Source organism: Centroberyx gerrardi, chromosome 4, assembly GCF_048128805.1.
Source record: "Centroberyx gerrardi isolate f3 chromosome 4, fCenGer3.hap1.cur.20231027, whole genome shotgun sequence".
NCBI lineage: Eukaryota > Metazoa > Chordata > Actinopteri > Beryciformes > Berycidae > Centroberyx > Centroberyx gerrardi.
The window spans coordinates 6,306,693-6,321,124 of NC_136000.1; the positions used below are offsets into that span (position 1 = coordinate 6,306,693).

The window sequence follows — 14,432 nt, forward strand, 5'->3', positions numbered from 1 at the left end:
TAATCCATACTTTTTTCATACATTTCTACTTAATATGTTTGTGTTTAAGTGTCAGTAATATAACCCTCCATTTACTCTATTATTTATATTCAATCTTTCTTTGCTGTATCTGTTATTATTTGCTGCTGCAGCCCAATTTCCCCACTGGGATCATTAAAATTTCATCTCTTAAACATTTGTACCAATACTCAATGCTGTTTGCTCAAAAGTAATGCAGTGAACAAAAAGTAACAGGGACTCAGGGATTCAAAATCAGATATACAGTCAATGAATCACACAAACTTTTTTTTATTAGAAATAGCATTAGCTGTACATTGCAGTGTGCACTGTGCACCATAAACATTAGAAAGCATCCTCCCCCTCTCCAATCTGTTCGGATGAGGGACAAAATAGCATAGCGGAACTCCAGTTATCAAAAACCTATGTACACGTAAAAGCTAAGTTCTTTTGTGGAAAAAAAACACGGAGGAAGACAAGTGATTTCTCTCTTTGATATAGTCCAATTTGGATGGTTTTGATCCTAAGTCATTGTCCATGATCTGGTTAGTTTTGCCGTCAATCGTCCAAGCCTGGCGACTCTCCTTGCTGTATTCTCGACGCTATTCTGATGGCTTCCTCCAACGATGGCTGATCACTGAGCTGGAGGGGGGGAGGGGAGGGGGGAGGGGGAGAGCACAATACAAGCATTTATTGGCACACGGATAACCACTGATAATCAATCACTACTATTGTTTTATGGCTTACTAACTCATGGGACACTGCAAGCATGTAATCAACAATGATTAAATCCATTTACTGCCACCCCTTCGAAAAGACACTACCACCTCTGGGAGTGTAAATAGCTGCTTTATTTCACCCATGACTGTCACAAGGTGGTAAAAGATGGAAAGAGAGCGTTTGCATTGTGATTTGCATGACAGAGTGAGCAGAAGGGGGTAAATGAAGACCGTGTCTGTTTGCCTGAAACTCTTCAGGTTAAATAAAGGATGGTTTGTCTTAAGACTTGGAAGCTTTGACGTGATATTAGTCCCTCAGGGTTTTGAAGCCTGAATACTTAATATCCATTGACAAACTGTTGAAAAAAACTGCTCACTTTGTTTAGGACTTTAAATCATTTTATTTCAGATTTTTTAAAATAAAAAAAGATACAAATATACAAACATTAAATAGCATGGTTTGCTGCAGTGGTGAATTTGTTTGACACACGGACAACCGATGTTTGTCATTACACAATAAAAAATACAAATAAAAAAGATACTGTGAGAGGAGTGCTGGCATTTCTCACATATGGAAAACTATTTCCTTCTGGACTTGGTGATAAGCCTTTGGAGTGATGTAAAGTCAACAGGCAATAAAACCACAACTGTAAATTATATTACGCTTTGGTTTCCTTGTTGGGGGGGAGAACATAATGTGGAGAAGGTCATTCTATGAGACTTGAGACTGACTGGTGTTGGTCATCGTGGATTTGGATTACATGTAAAACCATGTATCCTGTAGCTGTAAACTTCCCTGTAGGACGACACCTAAGTCAATACCACAAACAGGAGGGTGGCAACGACCGTTAGTGCGCCCAGCTACTCCTACCTCCCCACCCCCCGCTCTGAACCCCACCTACCCATGATTTTCACCTGAGCGTTTCAGCAAATAACTCAACAGGGTGGGGACTGAGGAGGGATTATCTAGGGAGAAAAGGGCTTGGGTGCACTTAGCCCTGACCGAAACTCCTGTCAGTAGCATATAAACAACAGAGCATTCAGGGTGTTTTTAAGCAAAACACAGAGGATCAATACAGAAATGCAGCAGGTTCTAAACAATCATTGACCCTCAATTTTTAGGGACCTCTAATGCTGGATTGGCCAGCTTTATTGTGTATCGAAATTTGTGATACTGATAATTCCCATGTGCCCGCAGTCTGCCATTTCACATATTTTCTGCATGTAGATAACATGTAGATAAGGAGGGAGTCATGACTTCACAGAATGAAACTTGTCCCACCAGTTTATTAATACCTATGGTGTTAGTCTACCAACCTGCACAGCGATGTGAGTGCCGTTGGAGGTGGCCAATAAGGTGACAGGATGAATGCTGTCCTGGTCTTGGCTGTAGCCGGCCTCCTCCACAGTTTGGAACGAGGCCATGTCGGGTGTCATGATGGCCACCTGAGGGAGACAAGAGACACCGAACTCAATCAAGGCTTTGCAGTTGGGTCACAAATCACCTAGCAACCAGGTCTGGTGCCATCATGGAGGTCCAGTGGAGAACTAGCTGTGCACAAATTAGGGCTAAATATCCAACAACCAGGCTAGAAATGGAGAGATACCTGAAAAGGATTATTGTGATACGGGTGTATCAGTAACGTTTCAAACAAAAGTGCAAGGTCTGATAAGGTGGATTTGTTTCCAAATTTAGGTTACTGTGACAGTAAACTGTCTTGTCTTTAGCCCTAGTCTCTACAATGAGTCTGTACAATGAAATATAAAAAAAAAAAATCGAAATTGCAATATGAACCAATACAATTTCCAAATTGCAGCCTCTGCAATGTTTTAGAGGTGTTTTAGAGCTGCAGGTAATCTTCGGTCCATGAATCAAGTACAAGTACACAGACATCTAATTATTTTTTATTTTTTTAAACAAAATCACTTTTCTTTAAACAAAATCACTTTAAAGTTAAAAAAAATGTATGACAAGAAAAACGTGATGAATTAATCACAGTTTAAATCGCAATTGCAATATTCTGTCAAATAATTGCAATTTGATTTTTTTGTCAATATCTTTCAGCCCTAGTCTCTCTACTCCAAAACAGTTTTGTTGTAGCTTGAGAAGAGTCAGCTCAGTAAACCTGAAAAAAACAATTCATTGTTGCCCAACAGCTGCAGACCTCCAATATGGCCGCCAGATTGTGCGTTACATCACCCGAAAGCCCTCTATAAAATCACAACAACATTCCTACAGCCTACTTGGAACTTGTGCAGCTGCTTACCTGCCCATCTGAGCCGTCTGTCGTCACCATGGTAACAGAGTGAGCCCCTTGCGTTGCCAGCTCGTGGGCTGGGATGGTTATGGTTGTGCCCTCTTGGGTTACCATGGTGATTGTGCCGCCCATAGCTTGCAAGTCTGCTTCAGAGATACTGACCTGATGTGGGAGACATTACAGAAAGAACGTTCAGTTTCACAGCACAGCTTCATTCCTATGCATTATTGATCATGGAACCACAGAGTCATTTATTTTGACAGCAAATATTCTTCTTTTCGGTATTAATTTCATAACTAGCCTGTCTAGATTTAATTTTATTTTAATACGCACAAAGGCTAAGGAACATACTGCTGCTTATACAATGGATCTTTTCTCTGTCTTTGTCATTTTTCTTGTTGGTGGCCTCACACCAGCTGTGTGTTGCCACATCGTTAAGTTTCAACTAACATCAAGCTAGTTAACCCTCCAGACAGCGGAGAAACAGACGTTTAGATGCTACCAGTTTGTGTAGAGCAGCATAACAGGCAGCCAATCAGGAGCCTGTTTGACACAGAGCCATTGTTTTGCTGTGATTTGATTTGCTCACAGTCAGAGAGAGCAGGGGCAAAGTTTGAGAACAGGTAAAGACCAAAGTCTGTGCTGTAAATAACAGGAATTCAAACATTATTGTCTCAATAAGTTACCGCTCAGTGTGGCGAGTGAAATTCACCAAAGACAAACTTCACTGACATTTGTAATGTAATTTTGGATCCTGGGGGCATTAATTCACCATATTACTGCATTACATTACCTGCTGTTGAGTTCCGTCCTCCTGTGTAACCAAGGCAACATGCTGCTGTCCCAGGATCTCCGCGCTCTCCACAGGAACCTGCTCCGAGCCGGAGTCCTCCGCCTCCACCACCGCTGTTGCATAGGTGACATTAGGGTCATCGATGGCATCTGAACCAAACAGAGAAGATTTTAAAGTTATTGTGTTTGCCATACAGCACATCAATATTTGACATGCTATTCCACATTATCAACATTTAATTTTATTTCTCATTTGTTATATATAGCATATATTTATATTTCATTTATTTTCATTCTGCATATATTTTCATACTATACATACTTTTCCCTTGTCTACACATCACACAGCATACATGGTGTACTTCATATATTTTCCATACTTTTAATTAAATGGGGTGGTATCAAACGTAACACATCTGACAATTACAACACTAGAACATATTAAAGGAACACTTCACCGTTTTTTAACCTTATCTCCATATATTGGTCCTCACTAATACATGCTGTGAGATGGCACCATGTCTGTCTACTCGCTCTGTGTCTCGGAGACGGGCTGTGGGAAGTCCCAAAATTCACCCGCCAATGACATCATCGGATTAGAGCGGTTGTAGTTTCTACGAGTTGGAAATCAAGGAGGTTTTATATTGTAGTTTCTAGTTAGAAATCCCCGCCGATGACATCATCAGCGGGTGAATTTTGGGACTTCCCACAGCCCGTCTCCGAGACACAGAGCGAGTAGACCGACATGGTGCCATCTCATTGCATGTATTAGTGAGGACCGATATATGGAGATAAGGTTAAAAAATTGCACAGTGTTCCTTTAATATGTTCTAGTGTTGTAATTGTCAGATGTGCTACGTTTGATACCACCCCATTTGCTCTATTCGTATTAATAACCTATTTTTTTCTTTGTGGTATCCTATTATTTGCTGTTGCAACAACCCACTTTCCCCACGGATATCAAGTTTCATCTAATCTCATTTATCTCATAAACCTTTATTAAAAACTGCTTTTCAAGGAAATTTTCTGCAACTTCCATGTTTTATTGACACTGACCTGTCGGGGGTTCGAAGTAGGCCTCCTGCTCCTCCTCGATGGGCTCCGTGTCGTTGTGCGCTGTGCGTTTGTGCATGGCCAGTGTGGAGATCTGCTTGTAGGTTTTGCCACAGTGGTTGCAGTTGTAGGGCTTGCAGGGTGTATGAACCACATGGTGCTTGTAAAGGCTGGAGTACTCCGTGAAGCGCTTCTCGCACCCAGGCACAGTACACACATAGGGTTTCTCTCCTGGAGAAGCGGGGAAAGTAGTCGGACAGTGAGAATGAAGGTTTGTTTTCATCATTATTAGGAGTCGTGAAAAGTCCTGTCCTTATTGCATCAATAAAGCACCTGTAACAGTTTGTCTTTTCATGACAACTCATGAGCAAAGGACATAAAGTCCAAAAAAGGTAAGTTGTATTCTATGCAGCTCTAAAATATGAACAATATACTTTTTGTTGTCAATTCACAGATTAAATGTTTTCATCATAGAAGCGTCACAGAGAGAGACAGCAAAAAAAAAGGGTCAAACAGCATTTGGTTGAGTTCATCTCTACATTATCAACATATAATTAGAATAAATCCAGTGCATGCAAAACCTCCCTCTGGAACATAATGATACAGAGTGATAACAGAATCTGTCATTCAAAATGAATGAACTATGCAGCATTAATTAGGAGTGATGAAAAGTCTTTCCTTATGGCACTGTTACAGCACACACCTTTCCTTCTTGGTCACAATCACATGAGCAAAAGTTGGGTCAAAAAAGGTGAGTTTTCATTGGTTACAATTCTCTATGCGTGCTATGCCCCTCTAATATCTTAAAACTTAAGAAGTGAGGTTTGATAATCAGTGGTGTGAATCCTTATGAACTTCCACTGGAGATCAATGCATTTGACACATTGAGTGTAACTGTGACCCGAGAATTAATAAGTGCTTCAGTTGAGGCTTGAGGCGGCGGCACAGTGGCTTAGTGGACTCACAGCTCCTACCTGCTCACTCATTATAAGCTGTTGAGCACCAGCTAAATGGTTACACTGCGATGTAAAAAACATAAAATATTACCGGTGTGAATCCTCATGTGGTTCTTGTAATTGGTGGCACTGGCGAAGGAGCGTCCGCAGCTCGGCTCGGAGCAGTAGTATGGCCGCTCTCCGGTGTGCGTTCGGATGTGAACCTTGCGGATGTTGGAGGTGGTGAACGACCGGCCGCAGCCTTCGACTGGGCATTTGAAAGGCTTCTCTCCTGCAAGCAAGAGACGGGACAAACAAGAGAAAAGTCAGGCTTTACAGGGTTCTTACAACTTTTCCAGGAATAAATCTCCATTCTTTTCCTAGACTTCTGGCTTTGATGATTTTGGTCGGTCAACATTGTCATATGGGCAATATTACTCTTTAGCAGAGGATTATTGTTCACAAAAAACAAATATGTGAAATGACCAATGACCTTACAACTGCTGTTGAGTCCTGATACACATATATGAGTATTGAACAGCAGTTCCCCCTCCCCTATACTATATTCAAGACCTTTTCCCAAACTTTTGAGACCAAGACCAATAAATTAACAAATTAATTTTACATACTTTTCCAAACATTGCAGACTTGCTTAGGAACCCTGCTTTTGAATAGAAGAATGTAAATAGAGACCCTTCCTGAAGCTTTTTAGCCTGAGGAAAATTAGTCTCACTCTGGGACGCCTGCTCATTAAGACATTAGCAGTCTTGTCATGTTGGGACCCAGCAGAAACAGAGCAGTGTCACACACCGTAGTTAAACCCTGTCCCAGACCGATGACATAGGATAAGGCAATTCTACATTTCCGCACCTTTATAATACAACAAACATAAAAGATCAATCAGTGAGTTCCTGTGTGTTGCAGCGCACCTGTATGTGTGCGAGTGTGCTTTTGGAGGTCTCCGGAGGTTTTGAAGGACTTGCGGCAGTTCATCTCCTGACATCTGTATGGCTTCTCCCCAGTGTGTGTGCGAGAGTGACTCTTCAGTCCGTACCCTGCAAACGCCACAAAGACATGGAGTCCAGATTCAGCTAAGCCATTACATACACATACGCGTTTACATACACACCAATTATCTGATCTTAATGTGATTAAAACAATACTACCAACTGTAGCAGTTATCATGTAAACGCAAGGCCCATTCACATCTGGAACAATACCTATAAAGATAACTACAAACTATAACAATACATTGTTGGTCAAGCATTCAAACTGCAATATCTGTGATCAGTTCCTCAGCAAACAAAGTATCACTGTGACTCTACCGCCTCCTTCTTTCTTACAACTTTCATTTGATTGGTTGAAATGTGTTATCGTTGTCTCTGCATCCAAAACAAATCGCTCTGAGATCGAACCAAAAATATAATGATAGTTATTTTGGATGTTTTTATAGTTATCATTGTAGTGGGAATATTTGCTATTTACTTAGGACGATTTAAATCTTTTTATAGTTACAGTTATCTTTATACTTGTTGTTGTAGATGTGAACGGGCCTTTAGTCTCTATCTTAATCAGAGTAAGGTCAGAAATGGTATAAGCATAACCTGGTTAACACACCTAGATTTCTGCTCAGTCATTCAATTTATTTAGACATAAAAACACTTCAGCCTGATTTCATTCTGTTTTGTGTCAAACACGCCACTACGGTTATTATGGCATCTTCTGCTTTCAGTAAACACTGATAATAATGCCATTACATCAAGGTGTTTAGTCAGTGCATTAAACTGAACAACAAAGAACACCAAAAATAAAATCAGACAAAATGTTCTGACATGTTTTGTCTGATATGGAGATGGCCGTCATCTGCATATCACTCTTATGTAAAGTATTAAATAAATCAATGTAAATGGGTTAAACTGTGGGAATCTGTGATACTTTGAAAAGTCCAAATGCTTTAATCAAACTATCACCTTTGTTTTGATTATTCTCAGTAACTGGAGTATTGAGTGCATCATGTAAATCTACCCAGAGTCATAAAACGGTTAGTAAGTAAATAAGACTGCCCGCCCTGTGAGTACAATGAAAGCCCCTACACCGGCTCGTTACCTGTTGCAAACTTCTTCCCACAGCCAAGATATTCACAGACGTACGGTTTGTCTCCAGTGTGGGAGCGCTCGTGTACCTGTGGGAAACACAAACACAACTGTTTGGCAACGGGGCTGAAGAAAACAAACTAGCAGCTGACACTGCCGTGGGAAGACACGGCGAGGGAAATAATGTCTTTAGATGAGAGGTTTGAAATACAAGGGAAAAAACAGACGCAATACGAAACAATCCCACACTTGAGTAGGCGCATGCTCGCACATTTATATTTTCGGCATTCGGCTCACGCTCTTATCCAGTGCAACTTAAAACGAGGGCAACAGCCGAATAAGCTTCAATTCCCAGATCACCAACATTGCAAGCAGAAGTGCTAAAATCCCTTCTGACATAACACAAGAGTGACAAGTGGCATCACAGCATCAAAAAGAATGACGGTAATTCACGTCATTGAAGATTTGCCATCACTTAAATAAACAAATAACCCATTTTTGTAATATCACAGAAATTCCAAACTGCAGCTGGACGAACTTTTACATTTACAGTTTAGTGTTTCAGCTGATGCTCTTGTCCAGAGTGACTTTAATCGAGACCTTTCCCCAAACTTTCCAAGACATGGAAATGATCAAATTCATTTTCCATACTTTTCCAAACATTCCAGGGTTAAATAGGAACCCTGCTATGGTTTTGTACATTTTTATTTTTTAGCTATTTAAAGGCCTAAACTGTCCCAGGGTTTTCCCTACTATTGAACAGGCGGGGTGGTTCTTAAGGAGCTGCTAACTTTAAAAGAATTTAATTGTATTTCAATGGAGAGTTTTAGTGTGCCATGGCCTAAATGCTGTTTTCAGAGGCTTTTCCTGGAGGAAATACTGAATACTTTTCATTTGATGACAAGCTTTGATTTTATGAGAATGAGTAAGGTCAAATTTAATGATACTGAACGCCGGCACAAAATATCTGCAAAAAAAAAAATATTGATATCGGCCTTCAAAAACCCATATTGGTCGAACCCTAGTGAGGAGTGCAAGAGTCAGAGCCATAGCGCCTTGACATTATTCCTATCACCCTTGAATGATCATATAAGAAACAAGTGCACACACACACACACACACTCTTGCCTTGAGATGGTGGGCAGTAGTGTAGAGTTTTCCGCAGCCGTCGTGTTCGCAGCGGAAAGACTTCTCTCCCACATGCGAGACCCTTGCCGGCCGGCTGTCTTGACCCTGCACCACAATCTGAAGAGGACAAACACCGATTAGAGCCCACTAGCAAACCTGGGAAGGGGACAGAGAGTCACCAGAAATTAAAGGACACTCTACCCGCATGTGGACGCCATTGTCTGCTTCCACTCTGCCGAAGGATCCCAAGGGATTCTCTACATTCTCCACCTGACAGGGAAGAAAAAGCCCTGTGTTAGATTGCTGGATTACGAACACTCACAAGGGAAATACAAGAAGGAAAGGCAGGCTTGCTCGCTACATCTGCAAAAACGTTTCACATGATAAACACTTCAAAATTAAATCCATACAAAAGATAAATATCAAGGCAGTCTATATTATCACCAAATGCTGGCCAACGAAATCCCAGGGGGGAAATATGGTCCTTTCCACAGCAAAATAATAAGATCAGGCAAAGAAAAAAAGAATATAAATAAGAATATAGCAACTGGAGGGTATTAAACATAACGTAACTGACAATTTGAAACAAACCAAGAACATGTTAAATGGAAATGCATGAATGAAAACTATGAAAAATGAGTTGCAACATTAGGAGGGTGCACAATATGACAGCAGATCATGCAAAGAAAATGTACAATATGAAAATATACCAACAAATGAAATATATTCAGTTGGAAATAAATGATAAATTATAAAAATACTGAGATCAATGCAGTATATGAAGAAAACAATTTAGAGCTTCCAGCCTTAATCTTGATTGTGTAACATGGGACAAGTTTGCCAAACTAGTGTAATCCAGTGCTTTAAGTAGTAGTACGATGATGTAGTACCTTTACCTTGGTAGTGTACTGCTCCAGCACACTGATGGTCTCGGGGTCGATGGCGGCGGCCTCGGCCTGCAGGTCCGCGATGGTGCCGTCGGCCTGGATGGCCAGGATGGTGTTGGACTGGGGCATGTGCACCGTGTGCTGGATGTAGGCGGTGCTGCCGTCCTCCAGCTGCACCTCCTGCAGGCCGCTCTGGTCGTACGTATCTGCAGAGAGGCGAGGATGTAGGAAGAGAAATGGAATGAGGCGACTGGGCTCAGTTCCAATATGAAACCTGAAACGGTTGTTTGCTCTGGAGGCTGAATTGCCCAACATGCTCGTAGCCTAAGTAAGTGTTTCTTCATACAACTCGCTGTCCCACGGCTATGACATGGGAGTAAATGTATAGCAGAAAATGTTTCAGTGATCTAAAACATCAACAGTAAAAGTCAGATCTTGGTGTCAGTCCCTAAGAGCGAGGGCTTCTTTCTAGAGCCGCCATTTTGCACCGACGTTCCACAATCATACAGGGAGAAATCCATCGTAGAAGAGGCAACAAGTTCACGCTACTTCTCTGGGGGTTGCCAAAAGGCATTCTGGGAAACGTAGGAAATCACTAACTGAAGTAGACTGAGTAGACAAGGCAGGTGGGTACAACAAAAAAGTAAATTACAACACTTTATCACAAAACAACTGCTGGAATGTACTGAACATCACAGATGGAGGATATCCAAGTGTGTAAGAGTATCTGAGAGTGGATATTTCCTTTAATGTTTGATCATTTAAATTTGTACGGAATGAAATGAAATGATTGAAATCTAAAGTAGGAGGTGAAAAGAACTGCTTACAGCTTAAAGTGCTTTGGGAAATCAAGGGCTGGAGGGTTTTAAACAGTTTGTACCTTTGGGTGTGTGGATGTAGGCTGTTGTTCCATCCTCCAGCTGGACCGCCTGCCCGTCTTCAAGCTGTAAACTGTCACTTCCTGCAACAGAAAAAAACAATCATTACCGTTCTGACTTGACCTCACCAAGCTTATCCCACAGGTGGGCCTTCCCATACTGTAAATAATCTCTGCTTTGCTTGACTTTCTGAACATTTCTATTTGTACTTGCAGTCCTATAGGAAAAATTGGAAAACAGAAAAAAAGGCAAAGGGTTTTTTTTGGCCTTTTTTTCCGTTTTGCAATTTCTTTTGCTCCGAATCAAATGTTTTTCAGGGATTCATCTCATAGTTGGCTGGCTTGGTTCCAGGCTTAAAACTCTTTATATAAGGATTTTCTGAAACGTCAATGGAGGAATGAATGGGAAATTCACTTCCTGGAACCGGAGCTGTTCAAAAGTGGGCGGTCACTGTTGAGCTCTATTAGTCGGCTTTATTGTTCAATTGTAGCAATGGAGATAATGTACAGGACAGGTAACTATTAATTCCTTTCATACCACAAACCCTCACTAGGGGGTGTGGGTGGCAAACAAGGTACTATCCACCCTCATATTGCTAAGTACAGTATGGGAATGTGTTACTCCTCTCTCTGTCCTGAGACACTGCAGGGACTTTGTGTTTTACCTCCTTTAGGCATGGACACATGCTGCACGTAGGCAGCAGAGCCGTCCTCCAGCTGGATCACCTGTCCGTCCATGATCTGCCCGTCCGAGAAGGAAGATTTGGAATCATGCTGGATGTACGCGGTGGACCCGTCCGCCAGAGTGACGGCCTGCAGGCTCACTGTGTCCATGCTCTCCATCTGATCACCATCTGGGAAATCACACATTATATTAACTATCAGCTTACACCCACAGCACACTGTAACAAGATCATATTAGGGCGGCACTGGGCCACTTTGTACGTTGGCGGCTCCAAATGGCAGTGAGAGGTCACCGTTTTAAAAAATGTGAACTTCAATACCCAGAAATCATGTGACGTGATGTCGGTAAACTGCTTACAGCACGCTCATGTTTACCAACTGTGACCATACTCTACACCAGAATTTCATTTGGGCAAATATAGCAAATCTACAGCATCTCAACTGGGGGAGATGGGACACTCTTCTCTATTGCAGCCCCACTTGAAATTCAAGCTGATAAAATGGGTATATTTTTACATAATAATCCTGTCTACTGTCGCTTTAAATACATATATTTTTTAGAGACTGGTTGATTAAATCACTTCCTATTTATAGTCCTCGCCAGTCTTTTCTCAGGTCACCATTGTTCATGAAGGGTGAACGAGGCATATCGAGTGTTTCCTCTATTTACTCAGCAGTAGCGCAGCAAGAATATTATCACCTATGTTAAAGAAAACATGAACAGAAAATACCAGTATAATTTTGCCAAATGTCCACCAAAAACAGAGTTGTAGAGTACATGTTATTGTAATGATAAAGTATTCAAAGGAAAACTCCTGTAGCGCTGCAACCTGCACGAGAACTTTGACTCGGACCAAAAAACAGGAACAGATGCGGTACCAAATAAAACTACCACCAAGCTACCACTGCTGCAGAAGATCACAGGGGAGCCACGAAGTTTTGGGAGCTCACCTGCCACCGTCACGGCCTCTGCCAGGCAGAGGGTGACCGGCTGCCCGTCCGCATCGTGAAACTCTGCCATCCCCTGGGAGTCCCGGTTTATCTGGGCCAAGAGCATGCTTTAGCTGCTGCAGAAACACACGCAGGACACACACTTGAAACATGTATTCGTGTCCATGTGAACACACAGACACAAACCCACACCAAGGATGCAGATATTTTGCAGGACATGCCAGTTACGGTGTCTTTCTGACACACACACACTTCCATGATGGGGTGTACAAATGTATAAATGGCATATATCAGTATGACACTTCCAAGAACAAGATTTCCATAAATATAAACTAAATTTTACAGTATCAGTCAGTAAATGTAATCTAAATTTTACTTTTGAAATGGATGTTCACTTCCTGAGTGGCTCCTAATTTTAGGCAGGATCAACTAGTACTAAGTGTTTTTGGCGCTTATAGTTTGAGCTGCAGGTTAGCTTATGAGGCTAGCTAGCTAGGATGTAGCATAACTATGACTTGCAACAAATCTATGTAATGAGCCATTATATAAGTGTTGCAGGCAGGCTACCGGTCCGCACGCCGTGTAAATCCCAACGCCAGCTAGCTTAATGACATGAGGTTTGGTCGGTAAAACGTTTGACAGCAAAAGTCGTCGCATGTCAAAAGTGAGCCATCATGCTAACAGGTTTGCTAACCATGAAAGCCATGATGCACCGACTTTTCAGCGGTTATTAGCAAATTGCTTTGTGAAGATTGCCGGATTAACAACAATATAACTATTTCCACTTCGCATTTAGGATGTAAACTGCCTCCCGGTGACAGCTAGACAGTTAGCTGGTTCGATAAAGCTTCCAGTGGCGCACATACAGCTAACTGACAGTGCAGTTAGGCAACAAGAACGGGGAATCCATGAGCTAATTAATGATAACATAAGCATTAACACTCTGCGGATGTCAGTTTTATTTTAGTGAAATAGTATTTTCCATTCTTCCTTTGAATCCCCGCAGAAGCCTGTCATCCCCTCTCCCGGAGATGGCTGTGGGAATAATGCACACTGGGTAAAAACCAATTTATATACTAACCTCCGAAAATTTCCAACAATTCCTCCTGTTCGACCACCATGCACCAGTGCAGGAAACGTTCAGCGATGTCCGCACCCGGGAACATGTATGACCAAAAAAATCATTCGGGCAATGTTCGGCCTACTCGGAAAGATGGCGTCTGATTGGCTACAGAGACGGCAACATTAAATTATCACCGCTCCCATTGGTCAATAAATATGTTCATCATTTACAGCGCAAGGCTATGTCTCTATTATTCAGATTCCCGGGCCCCTGGCAGACGCCATTCCGCGTCGGTTTTCGTATTGTCTCAGGGTTTTGACTATAAATGTGCCGTATCGTCGTAGTAAAACGGACGGTTTCTATTGAAGCATATACACAACATAACATGTCATCCGACACTGTGGTTTTAATGCCACTACACGCCACGGGATCTGGTTAACTTTATTGTTCTGTAACGTAAACAACACGGTGTGGGAAATTTTCGGCATCCATGTTGAAAACAAGGTCGTGTGGGAAAAATAGGGGTATGTGGGCAATGCAGTGAACAGAGGCAGAGAGGAAACTCCCGCTGACACCTGACAGCCACAGGAGCACAGACTACACACTGGACTCTACTGGACTCTACTGAACTCTACTGAACACTAGACAGGCCCAGCATCTATTTCACATCCCAAAATAAGAAGCAGGCTGGCGGAGGCATATAAGTGATTAAAACGAGCCATTTCAATTCCTAAATCTATACAAAACATGCACTTATAGACGCTTTCCATTCTGATACTGAGTGACAGAGCTCTTGATGCAAGGACCGAGATTAATGTGATAACTTAATATGCGTTTTTAATAACTTGCATCAGCTCTGCATGATGCGCTCTTTTTCAGGCGTAAAGCACTGAATACTAAACACAAAACGTTTCAAATTAGCATATATAATTAGCTAATAAAAAGTAGCCTACATTGTCGCCTGGACGATTCCATATTTAATTGCAATTTAAATA

At 41.8% G+C, this 14,432-nt stretch overlaps 1 protein-coding gene across 3 annotated transcripts; it reads right to left on the reverse strand.

Moving 5' to 3' along the window:
- Nucleotides 1-268: 268 nt before the first annotated feature.
- On the reverse strand, nucleotides 269-13,523 carry znf143b (zinc finger protein 143b). Of its 3 annotated transcripts, none has more exons than XM_078283210.1 (15): nucleotides 13,456-13,523; nucleotides 12,375-12,490; nucleotides 11,405-11,593; nucleotides 10,743-10,823; nucleotides 9,872-10,068; nucleotides 9,177-9,245; nucleotides 8,976-9,092; nucleotides 7,861-7,936; nucleotides 6,684-6,809; nucleotides 5,867-6,046; nucleotides 4,823-5,050; nucleotides 3,768-3,916; nucleotides 2,984-3,136; nucleotides 2,034-2,162; nucleotides 269-639 (listed from the first exon to the last, which is right to left on the reverse strand). In XM_078283210.1, the coding sequence occupies exons 2-15, from the start codon at nucleotides 12,478-12,480 to the stop codon at nucleotides 556-558; spliced, it is 1,884 nt and encodes a 627-aa protein (XP_078139336.1). In that variant the 5' UTR covers nucleotides 12,481-12,490; nucleotides 13,456-13,523; the 3' UTR covers nucleotides 269-555. The 3 variants fall into 3 exon arrangements, with proteins under 3 accessions (XP_078139336.1, XP_078139335.1, XP_071761038.1); XM_078283209.1 differs by having other exon boundaries at nucleotides 9,866-10,068; XM_071904937.2 differs by lacking the exon at nucleotides 13,456-13,523 and having other exon boundaries at nucleotides 12,375-12,495.
- Between the last annotated feature and the right edge of the window lie 909 nt (nucleotides 13,524-14,432).

Bases quoted from the DNA above. Each gene is read 5' to 3' on its own strand.
- znf143b (XM_078283209.1), bottom strand. From the start codon at position 12,480: ATGCTCTTGGCCCAGATAAACCGGGACTCCCAGGGGATGGCAGAGTTT. The intron at 3,137-3,767 runs GTAATGTAATGC...CTCCCACATCAG, and splicing joins AGGACGGAACTCAACAGCAG to GTCAGTATCTCTGAAGCAGA. The intron at 2,163-2,983 runs GTAAGCAGCTGC...TGTCTCCCTCAG, and splicing joins CAGACGGCTCAGATGGGCAG to GTGGCCATCATGACACCCGA.